At 42.7% G+C, this 18,541-nt stretch overlaps 1 protein-coding gene across 2 annotated transcripts in view; it reads left to right on the top strand.

Annotated features, from left to right (window-relative positions):
- The first annotated feature begins 2,121 nt into the window (after window positions 1–2,121).
- RGS7BP (regulator of G protein signaling 7 binding protein) overlaps window positions 2,122–18,541 on the top strand; it is a 122,924-nt gene continuing 106,504 nt past the window's right edge. The window contains exons 1-2 of one of the 2 annotated variants that reach the window (XM_032629176.1): window positions 2,122–2,971; window positions 3,895–4,061. In XM_032629176.1, the coding sequence (XP_032485067.1) occupies window positions 2,807–2,971; window positions 3,895–4,061 (332 nt within the window). In that variant the 5' untranslated portion in view covers window positions 2,122–2,806. Of the gene's footprint in view, window positions 2,972–3,894; window positions 4,062–18,541 lie in introns of those variants that run through there. The other variant, XM_032629177.1, reaches the window with a different exon arrangement.

Genomic DNA, 18,541 nt, shown 5'->3' with positions numbered 1-18,541 from the left:
ACAAATGAGTATTATCCATCCTTCCTTCGCCTCCCTATACCTTCCCTCAGCATCCCAACCACTCACCAAATCTCAGAAAATTTCACCAAACCACCTGATGTGTTCTTCGACCTCTCCTCCCTACACACATGAGGCAGAGAGAAATTTGAGACTGAGGGAAAAAGGAACAGTCAGAGTTGGCTAAGAGTTAACCTCCTTATCTTCCTACATTTGGGGAGACTCAGCCAACAGAAGAGCCTTTCACCCTGGTCTCCCTACCATCTAAACACCTGGAGGATAATAGCACATCAAGGTCTGGGGTGGGAGCTGATGCTTCTCTCCCCCACTCGTCCTTAGGGGAAAACTGACTCAATCTTTTGTGAAGCACTATGAAAATGCAGCTGAATATCCATTCAGATATTCCCTAGTTAGGGTTTTTTCCTCCCCAACCAAATACATGGTATCTTTTTCAACACTATTTCTCCAACTCTCCAACACCAACTGGGTGTCCTACAACTCAATACCTGGAGTTAGCGTCAGTCCCCACATGTTTAAGGGCTCAGACCCACAAATCTGCCCTCACTGCAGAGACCAGTCACAAGTATAAAGTCCCCAGATTACCTATACTTCTGTTCAACTTGGCTACAAATTCGGGGGTTCCCACAAATGCCTCTCAGATTTGGTAATTTGGTAGCATGATTCACAGCACTTGGGAAAGCACTTTACTTACCAGCTTATTATAAAGAATACGACTCAGAAAGAGATGCGTAGGGTATGGGAGGGGGGAGGGGGAGATGCCATGCCCCATCTCTGAGTATGCCAACCTCCCAGCAAACCTATGTCTTCACCAACCCAGAAGCTCCCTGAACCCCATTGTTTAGGGGTTTTTATGGAGGTTTCATTATGTAGGCATGATTGGTCACACTATTGGCTATTCATGATTAAATCAGTCTCCAGCCTCTCTCCCTTCTGAGGAAGTTGGGGGGGGGGGCGGGCTGAAAGTTCCAAATGCCTAATCAAGGCTTGGTCTTTCTGGTGACAAGGGGTTCCTATCACCCTTATCACTAGGGAAATTACAAGGGATTTAGGAGCTCTGTGCCAGGAACTGAGGACAAAGACCAAAATATCTTTCTTATTATACTACCCCATTATATTCACCTGCCTTGTAAAAACTTTCTGGAAATGTCTCCTTAGGGTGTTAGCCTTTCTGGCTATTTCTGGCTCTCCCTCTCTGTGTACTCTCTATAACCCCTTAAGAGATTGACCAGAAACCTCCTTTTTGTTCTTCATTAGGCTCTGCAACACATAAGTAGTTCCCCTGTGGCAGACTTCTTTACCTGTCCCCTCCAAACAAACCATTCATGGGAACAAGCATTCTCAGAGCACTGGAGTTGAATGCCCATGCTACCTCTTTTCCTTCCAGAAGAATCTTAGGATGCCAATGGTAAGGGTGAACTTAAATGGCCAAGGAACTCACCCCCCAGGGCCCCCTTTCACACAGTCATCTTCCCTACTATCCTGGGCCACCTCCATTGGCTTCTGGGTCACTGATGTCCCATAAAGGAGAGTTGAGTCATTTTGAGTGTCCAGGGAGGCCTGTTGGCTCTTATTTGTTCAAATCTCTATTGGGAAACTCTCAGAGCTGGGTCCTGAGACCCAGCTGAGATTCTGGAATGGAAGACCAGGAGCTTGACTCGTTAAGATGGGATGGGATGGGTTGAGGACCAGTTTGACTGAAGCCCTCTTGCGTTCTGCTCCCACTGCTGCAGGTTTCTCTCCCGGCACATGGTGAACATAGACAAAAACAAAAACACCACAACAAAACTCCCGGAAACAGAGCTATTTTTAAAAACCGTTATCAAGAGATCTTCCTTCTGAGGCAAAAACCTCACTCCCTCCTCGTTGGGCTTTACTAATCTGTGGCCCCGGAATGTGTTGGAAGGTGAGGGCCTCAAGCTCACACTGGTTGATCTGAAATCCGTGTTTATGTCCCAGCATGTGGCAAAGTGCTCCACTCTGATGACACTTTTCGTTTCTAATAATAGAGCAGATGAAGTAATATTGCAATTGATGTTCCCGGGGATTTGATTGGATAAGTGCATAAACCCTGGAGGGGGAAGGGGGTTGTATGGACGGATCACATTAGTATTCCTGTCCTATCAATGTGCGGGGCCGCGAACAACGTCAGCCGGACCGATTCCCTGCGTCTGCCAGTCCCGCCACGGATTCATTAGGGATCCTCAAACAGATGAGCCCCGTGGAGACGAGGAATCAAGACAACGACCAACAGCCTGCTTCGGGGACTGCCAGCCCTTCCAGGCCTGGTGACGGGGGAGGGAGGAGATAGACGAACGGAGCGCCGCTGCGGGAAGACACCCGAAGCTAGAGCGACAATCTCCCCCTGCCCGCCCTCCCCTCCACCTGGCAGCGCAGGCTTTGAAAGCTGCTCACCCATCTGAATGGAAACTAGGAACCGCCGGGCGGCGTGTTCCTTCTCGCCCAGCCTTGCGATCCATGCCGAGCGGAAGGCAGTGCGAGCCCGCGCCAGCGTCCAGCTCCCGGGACAGGGCCGGCAGTGCTGCTGAGCAGAACTTGACCGAGCTCCTTCCTCGCTGCTAGTGGAAGCGATGCTGCACGGCACAGCCAGCGCTTCCCCGGCTCTCCTTCAAGCTGAAGGTTACCCACCCGCGCAGCCAGTCCCAAGCCTGTGAGCGCCGCGCCTCGGGTCCCGGCTCCGGCTGCTTGGCGGCGGCGCGTAGGGCAACTACCTGGCCGCCCGCGCCGGGGCGCACTGCACCAGCGGCTTCGGCTTGGTGGATGTGTATGCATGAGTTCTGCACCGAATGGGCGCAAAAAGCGCCCCAGCCGGTCCACCCGCTCCTCAATCTTCCAGATCAGCAAGCCCCCGCTGCAGAGCCGGGATTGGGAGCGCAGGGGCAGCGGCTCCGAGAGCGCCCACAAAACCCAACGAGCCCTGGACGATTGCAAGATGGTAGGTGGAAAATTCGCCTCCTTTTGTTTTTTTGTTTTTGTTTTGTTTTTTTTTTTTTGGAGAGGTGGGGGGAATCGTGTACGTTAATATTTTGCCTGAGTGCCAGGAACTCCGCCACCCTCAGCTCCTCCATGCCGGTCACGTGCACATGCACTATTTTTAAATCTGCAGTCCCCCAGATTCGGGGTGACACCCGGGTCGTACTGGCCCCGCCAAGAAGTGCCGCTGAAATGGTCTTAGGGTCAGCGGCTGTAGGTCGTGCCTCTACCCCCTCGGAGAATGGCAGATAGGAAAGACACGGTGAACTGGCTGGCTCACCAGGGAGGGAGGGGCTGAGTAGGTAAGAGTGCTGCTTTGTGGGGAGACAGTAGCAAACAAACCCAAATAGAGTGCACGGGGCTCTGCGGAGGGGACGAAGGTTCCAGCTCAGAGGCTGTAGCCGGTCTTCCCGTCAAGCTCGGAGCCCGGCCGGAGCGGTTCAGTGGTCCGGCAGGAGGTGAATGGTTTGCCTAATATAACCCACCTTTGGCCTTTATCCCCAGGCCAATTCAAATCCACATCCCAGCTGTGGTAGAGGGGAGAATTCTATGCGAGAGTTCCCAGCATCACTCTCTAGTTACCTGGGAGTGGCATGGTAGCTCTCCAAATATGCTCTGGCTCTTCAGAAACTGAGTCTGAACGGGTGGCGGCAAGTAGGTCTGGAAACAGAGCTTCCCTGACGAGACTTACTGATGAAAAATAAACGCTTGCTTTGGATGAAGAGAACTTACATCTTTGTGCCCCAATCTTTAAACAATCTGTAGGCTCTTTAGCAGGAGATTTGGGGAGGTGTCTCAGGGGTCAGCGAAAGCCTCTGTTTAGGTACGCAAAATAGGAAACTTCCTGATCAGTGTCTTACGAAAGAAACTCACTCTCTTTTCCAGCTTGTCCAAGAGTTCAACACGCAAGTGGCCCTGTACCGAGAATTGGTCATTTCTATCGGGGACGTCTCTGTCAGCTGCCCCTCACTCAGGGTGGAAATGCACAGGACAAGAACCAAAGGCTGTGAAATGGCCCGCCAGGCACACCAAAAACTTGCTGCCATCTCGGGGTAGGAGACTCTTGGCATTATTTGGTAATTCATATACATGATGTGTGCATGCAGGCAGATATTTATGGTGACCGAGGCCTGAGAGATGTTCTCTGCAAATGTGAGGTTTTAACCAATCACCCCGAGATCAGGATTTTCTAGAGAGCTATGAACAGACTGTAGACCAAATTATAATCCAAAAGTTGTGTGATTCTTATATATGTATTGAATATTTGGGTTATTAAGTGATTTTTTTAAAAATTAACTTTCAATATGCTGGCCACATGTTGGAATTTGGGGCTTAAGATGTTTTTGCAGAATGTTTGGGCACCAAACTGAAGTTAAATCATCATGCCTCAAGATTATTTTGTCATCTGCTGCTAAACATCTACTGCACAAAAGCCCTGTGCAGTAGGGGAAAAATCTTTGCTGAATCCCAGATTTACTAAACTATTTACACCATGCGATAAATTCCTATGATATCATTTAAAATAAATTCCCTAAAATAAAGTCTTGGATATAAATTACTCTCTTCACTGTAGTGTATGAAAGGGAAGTTTTAACATGAGGAAAGCTTTTTAAAGATTGGGGAAATTCACAAATCTAACTAAATTTAAGCTTTTTGTGCCCCCCCAATTATTTTTATTTCTTTTTATTACATTTATGGATTCTCATGCCTAATTTAGGTGATAAGACAGTGAGTGAAAACTTCTCTCCTGAGACCACACTCACTCCTTCCCGATCTCTCAATAGTGGGAGAAAAGTTAGTCCTGGATTTTGTTAAAAGTTCCTATTTTCAGGTAAGTACAGAGAGCAAGGAAACACAGGACTCCTTATGCAGATACATTGATTTAAGTGTTTGATTCGGTCTGGATATAGCTTTTATCTATTTGTCTTCGTGAGTATGGTTTCATCACAGTAGAAGTTCTAGTTAGTCAGACTCTCCTGATAATGTTGCAGATTGATCACTTGTAGGGATTGTATCTAATTTACTTTTTTGAAAGAGTCACTCTTTGTTATCTTTAATGCCATTAATATATACAGTGACAATTATTAGTATATAAAGGATAGAAAGCCATATGTCGCCTCTCTTAATAAGTAGTCTACGTTTGACAACAGACATTTTACATGATGAAAAATGATTCACTGTGCTAACCTCCTTGAAGTGAGAGATACATAAAATAGTTGCAAACCTATTTAATTTAGTAGAAATATTGAAAAGTATTATCCTTTTCTGTTTTAACTGTTATACTATACTTAACAGGAAGTAAAATCTGGGAGTGAATCTAGGAGGTGGAAAGGAATTAAGTGTTTAAGGAATTTGGGGAAGAAATGCAGCTGTGATAAATCTCAGAGAAGAAGAGAGAAAAACAATCAGAAACACAAAAGGGAATCATGGTGGACTGAAAACTGTGGAGAAACAATGATTCAGAAGGAAAAAGAGGGCTCAGGGCTAAGGAACTGCATCTTTGTAAACTCTGTGTCCAAGAGTGCATGGTATACTTATATCCAGAGTTCCTTTAACTTGGAACTCAAATTGATATGTTCTAATGAGAGAAGATGGACTGGAGAAATAAACAAGGAGTTCAATTTAGTCTATTCTGCTACACACATGAAATTCAGGTTCTTCTAAAGGTTTATGAAAGAAAGAGTCTGAAACTATTGGCTAAAAGTTGAGTTTTGAGGATTTGAGGTCAATTTTATGAATTCAGGGGGTTATAGCCCTTTACTACTTACTTACATGTTATCTGAGGGTTGATGTTATTGGGGGCAGTTTTATAAGAATTAGTGGGAAAATAGGTTGTTCTTAGAGGCTTGCGAAAGTAAGGCCAACTCTGTAGAATGTTCTAGAATACAATTCGAAACATTTTCCTACTTAAAATAACAATGAAATACAGTTTAACCTTCTTTCTAAAAAATGACAGCAATATTGAAGGAAATCCCTTTAGATCCTCACCATCTGGGCTCCATTAATGAAGGATGTGATTCCCCTTGGCGGAATTCCATTCCTGATATTGCTAGTTATGTGGGCTCTCATTTCAAGCTTCATGTGAAGGCTGGTAGGGAGGCTGTAGGATTTACTTTACAATTTAATGCAGGGGTAAGAAAACAGTGATTCCTGGGGAATGTAGACAGAAAGACTAGATTTCTTGACTGCCCATGTTTGCTGGCAAAATCCATTTAGTTGATAGAATAATCCTCTGAGGGAGGGATTAGTATCCTTATTCTACAAATGGGTCTTAAAGAGGTTAAGGAAATTGCCCAAAGACACACAACTAAGAAATGGTACAACTTTGATTTGGCCCCAGGTTTGCATGCTTCTGAAATCTGTGAACTTTCCTCCATATAATGCTGCCATTCAAAAAAGGTGTCACGTAAAAAAAAAAGTACTGAGATGTGCTAATGTATAGATGAACCTCCCAAAGAGTACACAAAATGAAAGAAGCCAGTCACAAAATACCAAGTATTATATGATTCCATTTATATGAAATGCTCAGAGAAAGCAAATCTATAAGAAACAGAGAGATCAGTGGTTGCCTAGGGCTTGGAGTGGGAACAGGGTGTGAGTGCAAATGAGCTTGAGGTATCTTTTTGGGGTAAAATGGAAATGATTCAAATTTGAATTGTAGTGATGCTTGTACAACTGTATGTTTTCTGAAAATCAATGAATTGCACGCTTAAAATGAGTGAATTTTATGGTATGTAAAGGATACCTCAATAAATGTTTTTAGAAAGGTATGATCACCATCAAAAAGGTATGATGAACTCATCACTTGACTTTCATTGGCTTTATTCTTTTCTACATATGTAGCCTTTAGCTAAAGGCATACGAGCTACAGGGATGGGATAAAGTAAATCTTGACTCTCCGTGCATTCATCAAGATGCCTGCCTGATAGTGGTCATCTAAGCACCAATGCGTTGTTCTTTGTAGGAATACAGGTGGGGGGAAAGGCAGGACTTGAAGGAGTAAATGAATTGTCTCATTTCTTACCAACACAGACCACTCCTTTCTTCTCTACCACCTGGCTCTGGGGCCAGAGGAAGAAGGCAGTGTTGAAAGTGGACAGGGTAAAAGGAAAATGAGGCAAGATAAACAGAGAGGAAGAGCAAAAACAGAGTTGGATTAAACCACACAGGTAGCCCATGGCATTGTGAGACCTCTCTATTGAGACCCACAATTTCATCATCCCTAAGGTCTTTAACATTTTAATGTCTCTGAATTTACAGTTCATTTTACAATGGATGATGCATCATATTGAGTGGCAGCATCTTTTCTTTCCTAATGGTACATAAAACAGTGTTGTTTCTTACAATGGATGATGTCTAAATTTAATAAAATACAGTTTGGGTTAAAAGTAAAAAAAAAAAAAAAAAAGAATTAAGCCACAAATGCTACATCCCTTTCATCCCTGACCAGTTGAAACCCTCAAGGAACGGTGAACACAAGAGAAGAAAACTTGGACTGTGTTTCTCACTAGCTGACCCTGGGTAAGAAGGCCATCTTCACAGATACAACTGAAACACTTTCTCAAATTGTGTTTAGATCAGCAGAAGTTCAGGTACAGCCTTTTCTTTCAAAGGCATTGGATGTTTTCTGGGCAGAGCCAGCCAGCTGAATCCAAAGTCTCCTCTGAATGGCTTGATTTACCACAGTTAGTATACCTTCACCATGCTGATCCTCTCCTAGGCATTAGAGCTAAGAGGGGCACTGCTCGATGTTTCTGTGTATGTGTGTGTGCACACACGCACATGTACACACATCAAGGGTAGGCAGTTGTCTGGGCCCTGTCTCCTTGAACTTCCCTCCACAAATGACTTCTGAGACATCTTTGAAGAATCCCTAGGGCTCCATGATACAGAGAGTACTGATTTAGCAAAATATCCTTGTTTTATGTTTGAGGAATCTGAGATTTGGAGGATTTAAAGTGACAGCTTGGTGGAGTGTACATGAGGATTTTACAGTCAGGCAAACCGGAGCTGAATACCATCTTCGCTGACCTTGATGGAATTACTTACTCTCTAAATCTCAACTCCCTTATCTGTAAACTAGTTGTCATGCTCACTCCTGGGGTAGTTGAGAGGATTTAGGGAGCCAGGTGGGTGATGCCTACCCTGACAGGGGTATTCTGCCAGTCCCAGGCTGCTCTAAGACTGGAACCCAGGTTTCATGCTCTCTGGTCTAGTGCCTGTTCTATCAACCACACCATCTCCTGAGAGTGAAGAGAGAAGAGTACAGCATATAAGCTAGGAGGGCCCAGAAGAACCAATAACCTCCAGCAAACCCCAGGAGTTTATGCTATGGTGGTGGGCTGGTCATTAGGAGTCCTTTTCCTTTGCTGATGTGGTACCTTTGTTGCACTGGATATTCACACCGTGACCTTCTGTTAGTGGCTGCTGACTAGAGAGGAAGTGAGGTTTGAGTATGCTAATGTGAGAGGCAATATAGCTGTCGTGGGAAAGAGCATTGACTCTAAATCAGATTAGACCCAGATAAAATCCTGATTTTACCACTTGCTAGGGATACATGTGTACTGATACTGCAAATTGCTTCATAGGGTGGTAAACGGCAGTGCGGCACAGCGGTTAAGTATTTAGACTTTGGCGCTAGACTGCCAGTGTTCAAATCTCAGCCTTACCACTCATAAATAGTGTGACCTTGGGCAAAGATGCTGTCCTCTCTGCCTCAATTTCTTAATCAGCAAAATAGGGCTAATAAATAATGGGACCAAACCATACAGTATTCTGAGGATTGAGTAAAGTAACATACAGGAAGCGCTTAGAAGACTGCCTAGCATACAGCAAATGCTATTATTAAGTTCAGATTAGTGTTACTGTAATTACTAATAAGACATTTAAAATTCAGGTGGTCAAGGTACATTTATATAAAAAAAAATCTGCCCCTCAAATATTTTTCAAATAAATATTTTAGCTGAAATAAATTTTTGTTTACTTTGGTTTCTTACATTATGTTCTGTCTGAGGAATTTTCTCGGTTGAAACTTCCCAGATGGCTACCAAAAGGCCTCTTCTATAATATCTTAAAAGCAATATGGAGATGTGAAAGTTCAAAAGTAGTTAAGTTTTGAAATACTTTCTTGGTATAAATCAACCTAGATTCTTCATTAATCATAATATTTACAAAATCTTTTGGCCTAGCTCTGGTATAAGCTATGTGGACAAAGCTTATGCCATTGGACAAGACTTAAATTCTCTGTACACCTCAATAATTGAATTGAATGATTTCTGAGTTGTCCGGCTTCATCATTCTAGTGTTCTATGTTAATTCGTGTAGAATCACATAGATGATGTTTACAGAACTGAGCTATGAAAAAATCGGCACATGCAGGAAGTTTGATGATTGAAGTCCAGAAATAATTTGTCAGGATGTGAACATACTATGATCACAAGGAGAATCTTAATCTCCTAATGGCTTCCGGGAACGACAGAATGATTATCCTAGGGATCCATATCCACAGATTTTAGGTTTTTCCTTTCAGCAATTACTTTCCTGGCCAGCCACGCCTGTGTTTTTCTCCTTTCTCCTTGCATCTCTCCTTGTGTTTTTTCTTCTAGTTTTTCGGTCTATTTTAGTTTTGTTTGATTCTTATTTGACTCTTCTGCTCTGTATTTTCCAGCCCCCCTTTTTGTACATTCCCTGTCGTGTTTGCTAGGATATTGAAATGGGAGAGAGAGAATACAGAACTGCAGCTTAGTCAGTGATGCTTCCTCTCAGCACTTTGGCTGAGACTGCAGCAATTACGTGGGGTGGTAGAGAACGGAAGGAGTATTTCTTGACCATGGAGGCAGCTCACTCAGCTTTCTTTAATCCACATGATGGAGGAGGCCTGAGGTATAGTAAAATAAGCCTGGTTGGCAAGCATGCCAAGGCCACCTACACTGACCTTTATGTTTCCTTCCTATTACAGGTGTTTGGGTTTTTAAATTTTAACTCTCACTGGTCAAATAGTGAAAGGTGAGTTATATCTGCACCAAAAGAATATGCTATCCATCTGAGGTAATGATGGGAGCACAATTCTGTGTCAGTTTTCTAGGGCTATAGTAACAGAGCACCACAAACCGAGTAGCTTAAACAGCAGAAAGTTCTCGTCTCACAGTTCTCGAGGCTAGAAGTCCAAGACCAAGGTAAGGCAGGGTTGGTTCCTCCTGAGGGCTGGGAGGAAGAGTCTGTTCCTGTCTCTAGCCTCTAGTGGTTTGCTAGCAATCTTGGTGTTTCTTGGCTTGTTGAAGTATCTCTGCCTCCATCTTCACATGTTCTTCTGTGTGAGTGTGTGTCCATATTTTCCCTTTTTATAAAGACACCAGTCTTACTGAATTAGGGGCCCATGCTACTGTACCAGTATGACCTCATGCTAACTTAACTAATCACATCTGCACCAACCTATTTCCAAATAAGGTCACATTCTGAGATGCTGGGTGTCAGAGCTTCAACATATGAATTTGGGGGGTGGGGAGAAGAAAGTTCCACCCATAGCAAATTCCCTTCACCCATCTGCAGTAGAATACACACTTTGGGTTGTTTGTTTCGCCCAGTGGGGATGGTGTTTTGCCCAACACTATCTACATACTTTCTCAACACTTTTGCACACAGACTTCCCAGCACCCAGTGTTTTATCATTTGCAAGACTGTAGCTCATATTAGGGGTGGGGTTTGTGACCATGGAATAGAATGCTTTCTGTATGAAATGGATGTGTTCACAAAGAATCCCCAATATGGTTAGCACTTTGCTATAACCAGTTTAGTTACTGCTGTCTGAAGGTGGAGCAAAATCCAACTGCCAAAGAGAATGTTAGGAGGAGGTATAGATGCACCTACAGTCCACACGTAGGACATTCACTTTCTCTGATCTGCATGGCTAGACGTGATTAGGTGGTGGTCCCTCAGTGGTGCTGATTCTGTTGCTTCAGGGCCGTAGCATACTCAGGAGCAAGTGACAAAGGACTGCCTCACACCAAATTAAGGAAGTGTGCTATTCTTATCAGCCAAACTAAACGTGATAGGGAATCTAGATACATGGTCTCCCACTGCCAGTTGAAGTTTAGCCTTTTTATGTTTTGAACAGATCTAATGACTTTCACCTTGTTAGAGCTTTCTAATAGATGTTCCAATTAGAGGGAAAATAAACCTAAAACAAACTCTAGGAAACTCATCATCACTTTATTATTTATACTGTGAAGTACAAGAGGGCAAAGCTGTGTTTCATTCATGTTTGCACCAAGTGCCAAGCTCGTGAGGAAATGTGCATCTTGTTTGTTCATTAAGTTTACTTGGTATTTTTAAATCTATTCTTAAAAGACACTGTGTTATATACTTCAATTTAAAAATCAACTATACTTCCCTGGTGGTGCAGTGGTTAAGAATCTGCCTGCCAATGCAGGGAACATGGGTTTGAGCCCTGGTCCAGGAAGATCCCACATGCCACGGAGCATCTAAGCCCATGCACCATAGCTACTGAGCCCGCGCGCCTAGAGCCTGTGTTCCGCAACAAGAGAAGCCACCGCAATGAGAAGCCTGCGCACCGGAACTAAGAGTAGCCCCCATTCGCCGCAGCTAGAGAAAGCCTGCGTGCACCAACGAAGACCCAACACAGCCAGTAAATAAATAAATCATACATAAATACTTTTAAAAAACAATAAAATAGAAAATGTTGAAAAAATCAAATGTAGTTCAATAAGAGGAAAAAAAGAAACTGTGTCTTGACACAGACACACACTTTAGTAAAAAAGGAGCAAATACATTAGCTTACATTTTATATTTCTATTACATTTGACTGTTATTTCTTTCTGGTTTGTAACTATAAAACCAATGTTGGTTTTTAAATGAGAGAACTTGAAGAGCACACTTAATAGTGTTTTCTGAGGCATAGGGGTTCCTTATTATAAGGAATCAGTGGGCAGTGTGTATTTTAGAATTACTCAGAAGGTAATCATGTTTGAGGTTATTTGATAAAATATCACCCTAACATCTGCTTGGTGGCTTTTTAGTGAATAGTTAAAAAACCATTTTCTATTGAGGTCACTTTTAAAAAAACATTCTTTAAACTTTTAGCCCTTGCAAGTTTAGATGTGTCTCATCCAAAAAGATATCTACATACAGCAAGCTCCAGAGCAATAACTAAACCACCAGTCAGTTCATTTATTTCCTCTGCTCTAGAAGACATGACGTTTTTTAAAAAGTAAAAATCTCATGAAAAACATTCAATTGCTTGTCTATACACATATTTACACATATGTATATTGCTTGTGCATATATATTTAGATATATTTATAAACAAATACTAAAATTTGTGTAATAGACTTTTGCTAGGATAATGTGTCTAAGTCTTTAAATAGAAGCGTTGATTTAGCAAATAATGTTTCCAATCTAATGGAAAACTCTAGATACAATCAGGTTAACAAAAATTACATTTGCAGGTGTAGATAAACAGTAAACTAATAATCTACAGCAATTTAACTGAGTTCGAGCAAAAGGGGGAAGTACATACTAACCCAGAAGTCATCAAACCCCTAGGGTATTATTCAGTCACTAAAAATAAGTATCTTAAAGTTGCCCTCGGTCTTATTCTGTCAGTTAGTAAGTCCTGTAGTATTTTTATCTTTTTCAGTGTCTATTGTATCTTCCCCTTTTTCCCCCCCCATTTCTGTGGCCACCCACTTAGCTCAGAATCATGTCCCCTCAGGCCATCAACTATTGTAGTACCTCCCAGTTGTTCTCCTTACCACCAGTCTCTCACCTCTTCTTTTCAATTTATTCACTAGATCCAGACTAATCCTCCTAACACTCTGATCTTGTCACTTCTTTGTTTTAAAACTTCCAAAGATGCCCCATTGCCTAAAGCAGTGTTTCTTCACATGTGTTCCCTGCATCGCCTGTCTCAGAATCACCTGGGGTGCCCTCGGACCGAAAGAACAAAAATTCTGGGGAATGAGCCCTGAAAATCCAATTTTTTTAACATGCACCACCCCATCCCCCAGGAGATTCTTGAACTTGCTAAATATGAGGCCTGTCAGCCTGAAGCAGTGATTCTCAACCTGGGCTGCACACTGCAATCACCCAGAAAACTTAAAAAAATTGTCGATGTTTGAATTCTATCCCTAGAGTTTCTGATTTAAATGATCTGGGAGGCAGCCTGGGCATTGGGATATTTTTTTAAAACTCCCCAAGTGAGCATCTGTATAAAAATGGATTACATTTGCCTACACTGAACAAAAAATTCAAAGACACCAGTGTTTATTCTCTCACAGAAAAGAAGCCCTAGAATGGCCAATTCGGAACCAGTGTGCTGGCTCCAGGAAGTCAGCATTTCTGTCACCCACTCTTTGTTTATGTCTTCCATCCTCAATCTGACTTTATGATGTGAGATTATTATAGGAGCTGCAGCCATGAGTCCCAGTTCCAGACTGGAAGAAAGGATGAAGGGGGAAAGCCACTCTTCCCAGCTGGGTCTGCTCTTTTTAAGCAGACCCAAACAAAACTTCTTCCAGAACTGCATCATATGGTCACATCTAACTACAAGGGAGACTAGGAAATGTATTCTTTTATCACTGCCACCTTAAATAAAAGGAGGACTTTATTACTAAGGAAAAGAGAGAGAGCAGATATTGGGAAACAACTAACGATCTCTGTCCCCAACCTGTATTCCCGGACTTAACTTTTACCATTTAACTTGTAAATGCTTTACTTACTCGAACTAGTCTGCTTTTTATTCCTTACGGGTGTGTAATAGGATGGCCCTAGTCTATGAGTCTACATCTATGGTTTTTATATGAAAAAGTACATTCTAGCTATTAAAAGAAATAATTTACTCTCCTAAATGTCAAGGTCTTACTTGCAGTCTCATTGCCTGCCATGCTCCTCGCACTGAAATTCAGAGCAGATGGAAGGGTCCCAAAGGGATTAAGAAAATTTTGCTGTTTTTAAATGGACCCATGGAAAAGATTAGAGGTTCAGGAACCACTTGGGAGGACAGGAAGTCAGGCAAGGTGCCTTTGAAAGGGCTTGAGTATAATTTTCACAAAGCAGGATGTGAAATAAGATAGGGCCTGTAAGGAGGATAAGTAGTGGCACTCAAGAAATCAATTTTTAAAAACCTACCAGAGATTGAGTGGGACTCTTCTTTTAAAAAATAAATTTAAACTTTCTTTTAAATCAAGGAAAAAAATTCCATCAAGGAGTTAAAATCTGATGAGCTATAACAGGAATAAAAGGGAGGGAGGCAGGGTTTTCTGGATATGGGGATAAGATGATCTGTGATCAAGATTATGAGTTTATTAAAAGAAATTGAACTTGAAATTCATTATCTCATGTAAACAATGTTCTATCCAGTAGTCAGTACATAAATGGTATTTAATCCATAATTTCCTAAATTATAAACCTATTCAACACATATGACAGTATATTCGATGGGGAAATATATTCATTTCCAACTCTGGAAGTCATCTTCCTTTCTGGGAACCTATTCATAGAGCACCCACCATATGCCACATGCTTTTCTAGGTGCTGGAGACATAGCAGTTCTGAAATAGAGAAGGGCCCTGCATTCATGGTGAAGATAATCAAGAAGTGCTATTGTCTGAAGATTTGTGTTCCCACAAAATGTGGATGTTGAAATCCTAATGCCCAATGTGATGATACTGGTAGGTGAGCCTTTGGGAGGTACTGAAGCCATGAGGGTGGAGCCCTCACGAATGGGATTAGTGCGCTAATAAAAAAAGGCTCCAGAAATATCCCTCGCCCCTTCCACCATGTGTGGACACAGAAAGAGGACACTGGCTATGAACCAGGGAGAAGGCTCTCACAAAATGTGACCAAGCTTGTGCCTTGATCTCAGACTTCCTAGCCTCCAAAACTGTGAGAAATAAATTTCTGTTGTTTTTAAGCCACCCAGTCTGTAGTATTTTGTTATAGCAGCCTGAATGAACAAAGACAAAAAGAAACATGCAAAGGATAGAGCATTTCAGAGAGTGATAAAAGCAATGAAGAAAATAAAATTGGATAGTATTATTAAAGAATGATGGATGCAATGTGGTGACATCTGAGAAGGTGACATTCTAACTTGATATCTGACTTTGAGAAGGGACAGTCATGTGATCATCTAAGAGAAAAACATTTCAGGCAGAAGGTATAGCAAGTGTAAAAGTCCTAAAATGAAGTGACCTTACCAGGTCTGAAGAAAAGAAAGGAGACTAGATTTTCAGTTTGGAATTGTCTTCAGCTGTAAGTAACATAGACCAGATTTTAGTGGCATCCATACATAAAGGTTTATTTTCTCACATAATTATAAACCCAGGGATAGGGGATAGCACACATTGCTTCATGGTTTAAAGATATCAGGCCTGAGGTTTCTATAATCAGGCTTCACCTCCAGAAGTTCTGTCCATGCTCCCAGCAAGTAGGAAGGACGGAAGGCAAAAACATAAGACAATTGTGTCCCTTCTAAAAGAGCTTTCTCAGAAGCCTCACACGACAACTTCCATGAACATCTTGTTGACCAGGACCGTGTCTTGTGGCTTTCTTGGCTACAAGCTTCATGATCTGATTTACATATATCTCTCTCCATACTAGCTATCTAGTGAGGACAAAAATTTCCCAATCTGTAAGCCAAAGTGATGCTTCCTGAGGCCTAGGTTAGGGGAACTTTAGCAAGATTGGGGAGACAGGAAGGGTAGGGAGCTTGGATGTGAGAAGTGAGCAAAGGGGTGCTAGAGGGGGAGAAAGTAGTGGGAGGACATGCCCTAGCATCTACCTCTCCTTCCTGCGCATTTCCTTCTTGGTTTATTGGTCCATCCATTCCTTCATTAAACATTGAAGGGCTTCCCTGGTGGCGCAGTGGTTGAGAGTCCGCCTGCCGATGCAGGGGACACAGGTTCGTGCCCCAGTCCGGGAAGATCCCACATACCGCGGAGCGGCTGGGCCCGTGAGCCATGGCCGCTGGGCCTGCGTGTCCGGAGCCTGTGCTCCGCAGCGGGAGAGGCCACAACAGTGAGAGGCCCGCGTACAGCACACACACACAAAAAAAACATTGAACACCTACTATGGGCCAGCCACTGTACTAGGCTCTGGAAGTATAAAGATAAATACAACACAGCTCCTGCCCTTTGAGGAGCTCATCACCCAGCATCTGTGTAAGACAGACATGTAAACAAATCATTGCAAAACAGTGCGATCACTGCTACAATAGAAATATGTGGATGATATAGGAGAGGCATAAAGGAGGCGGCAATCAGCTCTGCCTGGGTGGGTGTAGGCAGGAAAGACAACTTCATAAAGGACAGGATGCCACTTGGACTGAGCTTTGAGAGCAACGAGCAGTGTACTTTCGCTTTTATTTGTGTAGCCTTGGGCTTCCTGCCATGAGCATACTTTAAGGGATGCTATTTGTCTGTCTTGGTGGGAAGCAGAAATAGTTTAGATGTGCTGAGAACCAACTGTGTGCTATACCCTTTGCATACATTCCTTCATGATTAAATGAGTTCATCTGAAATAATATTTACTTAGAACCCAGTGAGATAATGTTTTAAAGTGAGATATGTTGGCTAAGAAATGCATTTACCTACAAGTAACAGAAACTAGCCCATAGTGGCCTAATCAGAGGCCACTCTGTAGGTAGGTGGGAGCTGGGATTATTTCACAAGTTGGAGCATGTCAGGACAGTAGTCCTAGTGATTCTTGTGGTCCTAGTGACTTGTCCCTTGTGGTTCCAAGATAGTGGCCCCATCCAGAGCCAATAAAACACCAGGGCTGGCTCTTGATTCTAGATGAAGCATGCCTCACCTGGAAGCTTTCCAAAGCACCCATACTGCTAAATATTTTTTAAGTTTCCATTTTTTAGTACATTTAGTTCAGAAAGTTGAGGTATTTGGTCAAGATATTGGGTGGGGCTGGGGTTTGAACACTGGTCTCTCTGTGGCCAGAGTCTTTATTCTTGACACTACACTGGGCTGTTTTGTTTCCCCAGACGGCCCCTTCCTTTCTTGGAGAGGCCCCAGGATTGGCCGACCTGCTTTCCTTCCCTTCCACTGTCACAAAGTATTATTTCCACTCAGAGTCTCTCTCCTTCCCTGGACTCACTTCAGCACAAGGACCTCTTCATCAGGCACACAGCTGATTTGAGGGTTTTTAAGGTTTCCTCAGCTAGTAAGGAGAGGAAAACAGGCAGGCAGGAAAAAAATAACAAAATTATGGCCTTGCTGAAGCTGCCAGTGGAATGTGAATGGATCTCGGCTCTGCATTCTCGGGGCCTCAGCACTTCTCTCTGGGCCCTGAATTTTTCAAACTTCCTCTCTCAATACTGTGTCTATCTCAAATTGCTCCATCCTTGAGCACCTTCTTTCTTGCTTGTTTGCCTACATAAGTCCTAGAAATGTTGGACCCAGGTCGAGGTGGGCTGAATTCTGGGTTTCAAGAAACAACCTGCTTCTTCCCCACAGAAGACATTTAAGGAAGAGGGGGACACTCCATTACCACAGTGACACTGACCACCCAGCTCCTCTCCAAGGCATCAGTGAGTAGAGGGGTGAAAAGAGAAATGGAGGTGAGGGTGAGGAGTGGTATCCAGGGCTACAGAGCTTCCCACTGGGTGATGGGAACACTCAAGAAAGTAACATTGAGGCTGGGTGAAAGGATGGGAAGGACTCATCGGTGACAAGAATGGGAAGAGATTACCAGACCAGTCTCAAAACATGACTTCTTTAAATACCCAAATCTTGTCAATAAACCCACAAGAGGTCCTGCTTTCCCGAAAATGGAGTTTAAAATCATAATACATAGCAATTATCTAAATTGCCCTCTTTGTGGGATTTCTAGTTTTCAGCCAGAATGATGGCTTGTTAGAGCTTCAGGCTCTGAGTTTTAGGCCCTTTTATTCCCTTAGTGGGTCTAATTTTGAAGCATTCAAATTTGGCTTGGAATTCTCATTTCCATTCTTGCCATCCACTCCCTGAGCTGAGGAATTATGCAAAGCTGATGGTTTTTTCTCTCTCAGATATTCATTATCACTATACAGATAATTTTTGATTTTTTATCTTCAATATCATATTCCTATGAGTCCATTACTATGAAAATTCCTATTTGTCTTAGAATTAAAGAATAAACCATTCCCCTTCACCCTCACCAAAATATTTCTGATGTAGGAAAAATTTAGGTAGAAAATAGAAATTAATTCCTAAAATTACCTCTGGTGTATAATCATGTATAATTCATGCTTCTTGAATTATACACTTCAAACATTTTGGGGGTTTGTGTCATTATTTCTGTTTAAAGGGGAATTATTTGGAAAAAAAAAAAATCCACTCCTGTCTGTCCTGTTCTGCTGTAAGAAGAAGCAGATGTGATAAGAAATGAGTATTGGGAAAGTGAGCAAAGGATAAATCACCTGAAGAGTCTTTCTCTTGTTCTTACTAGCACTTTATTAACTTTTATAAAAATCCATTTGTTTTGGTTTTGTGATAATCCGCATCTGGGTCCTGCTCAAAAATAGTGG

The sequence above is a fragment of the Phocoena sinus genome, chromosome 3 (assembly GCF_008692025.1).
Source record: "Phocoena sinus isolate mPhoSin1 chromosome 3, mPhoSin1.pri, whole genome shotgun sequence".
Classification (NCBI taxonomy): Eukaryota; Metazoa; Chordata; class Mammalia; order Artiodactyla; family Phocoenidae; genus Phocoena; species Phocoena sinus.
The sequence above is the reverse complement of the archived record's forward strand: the minus strand, read 5'-3'. Positions and strand labels throughout refer to the sequence as shown.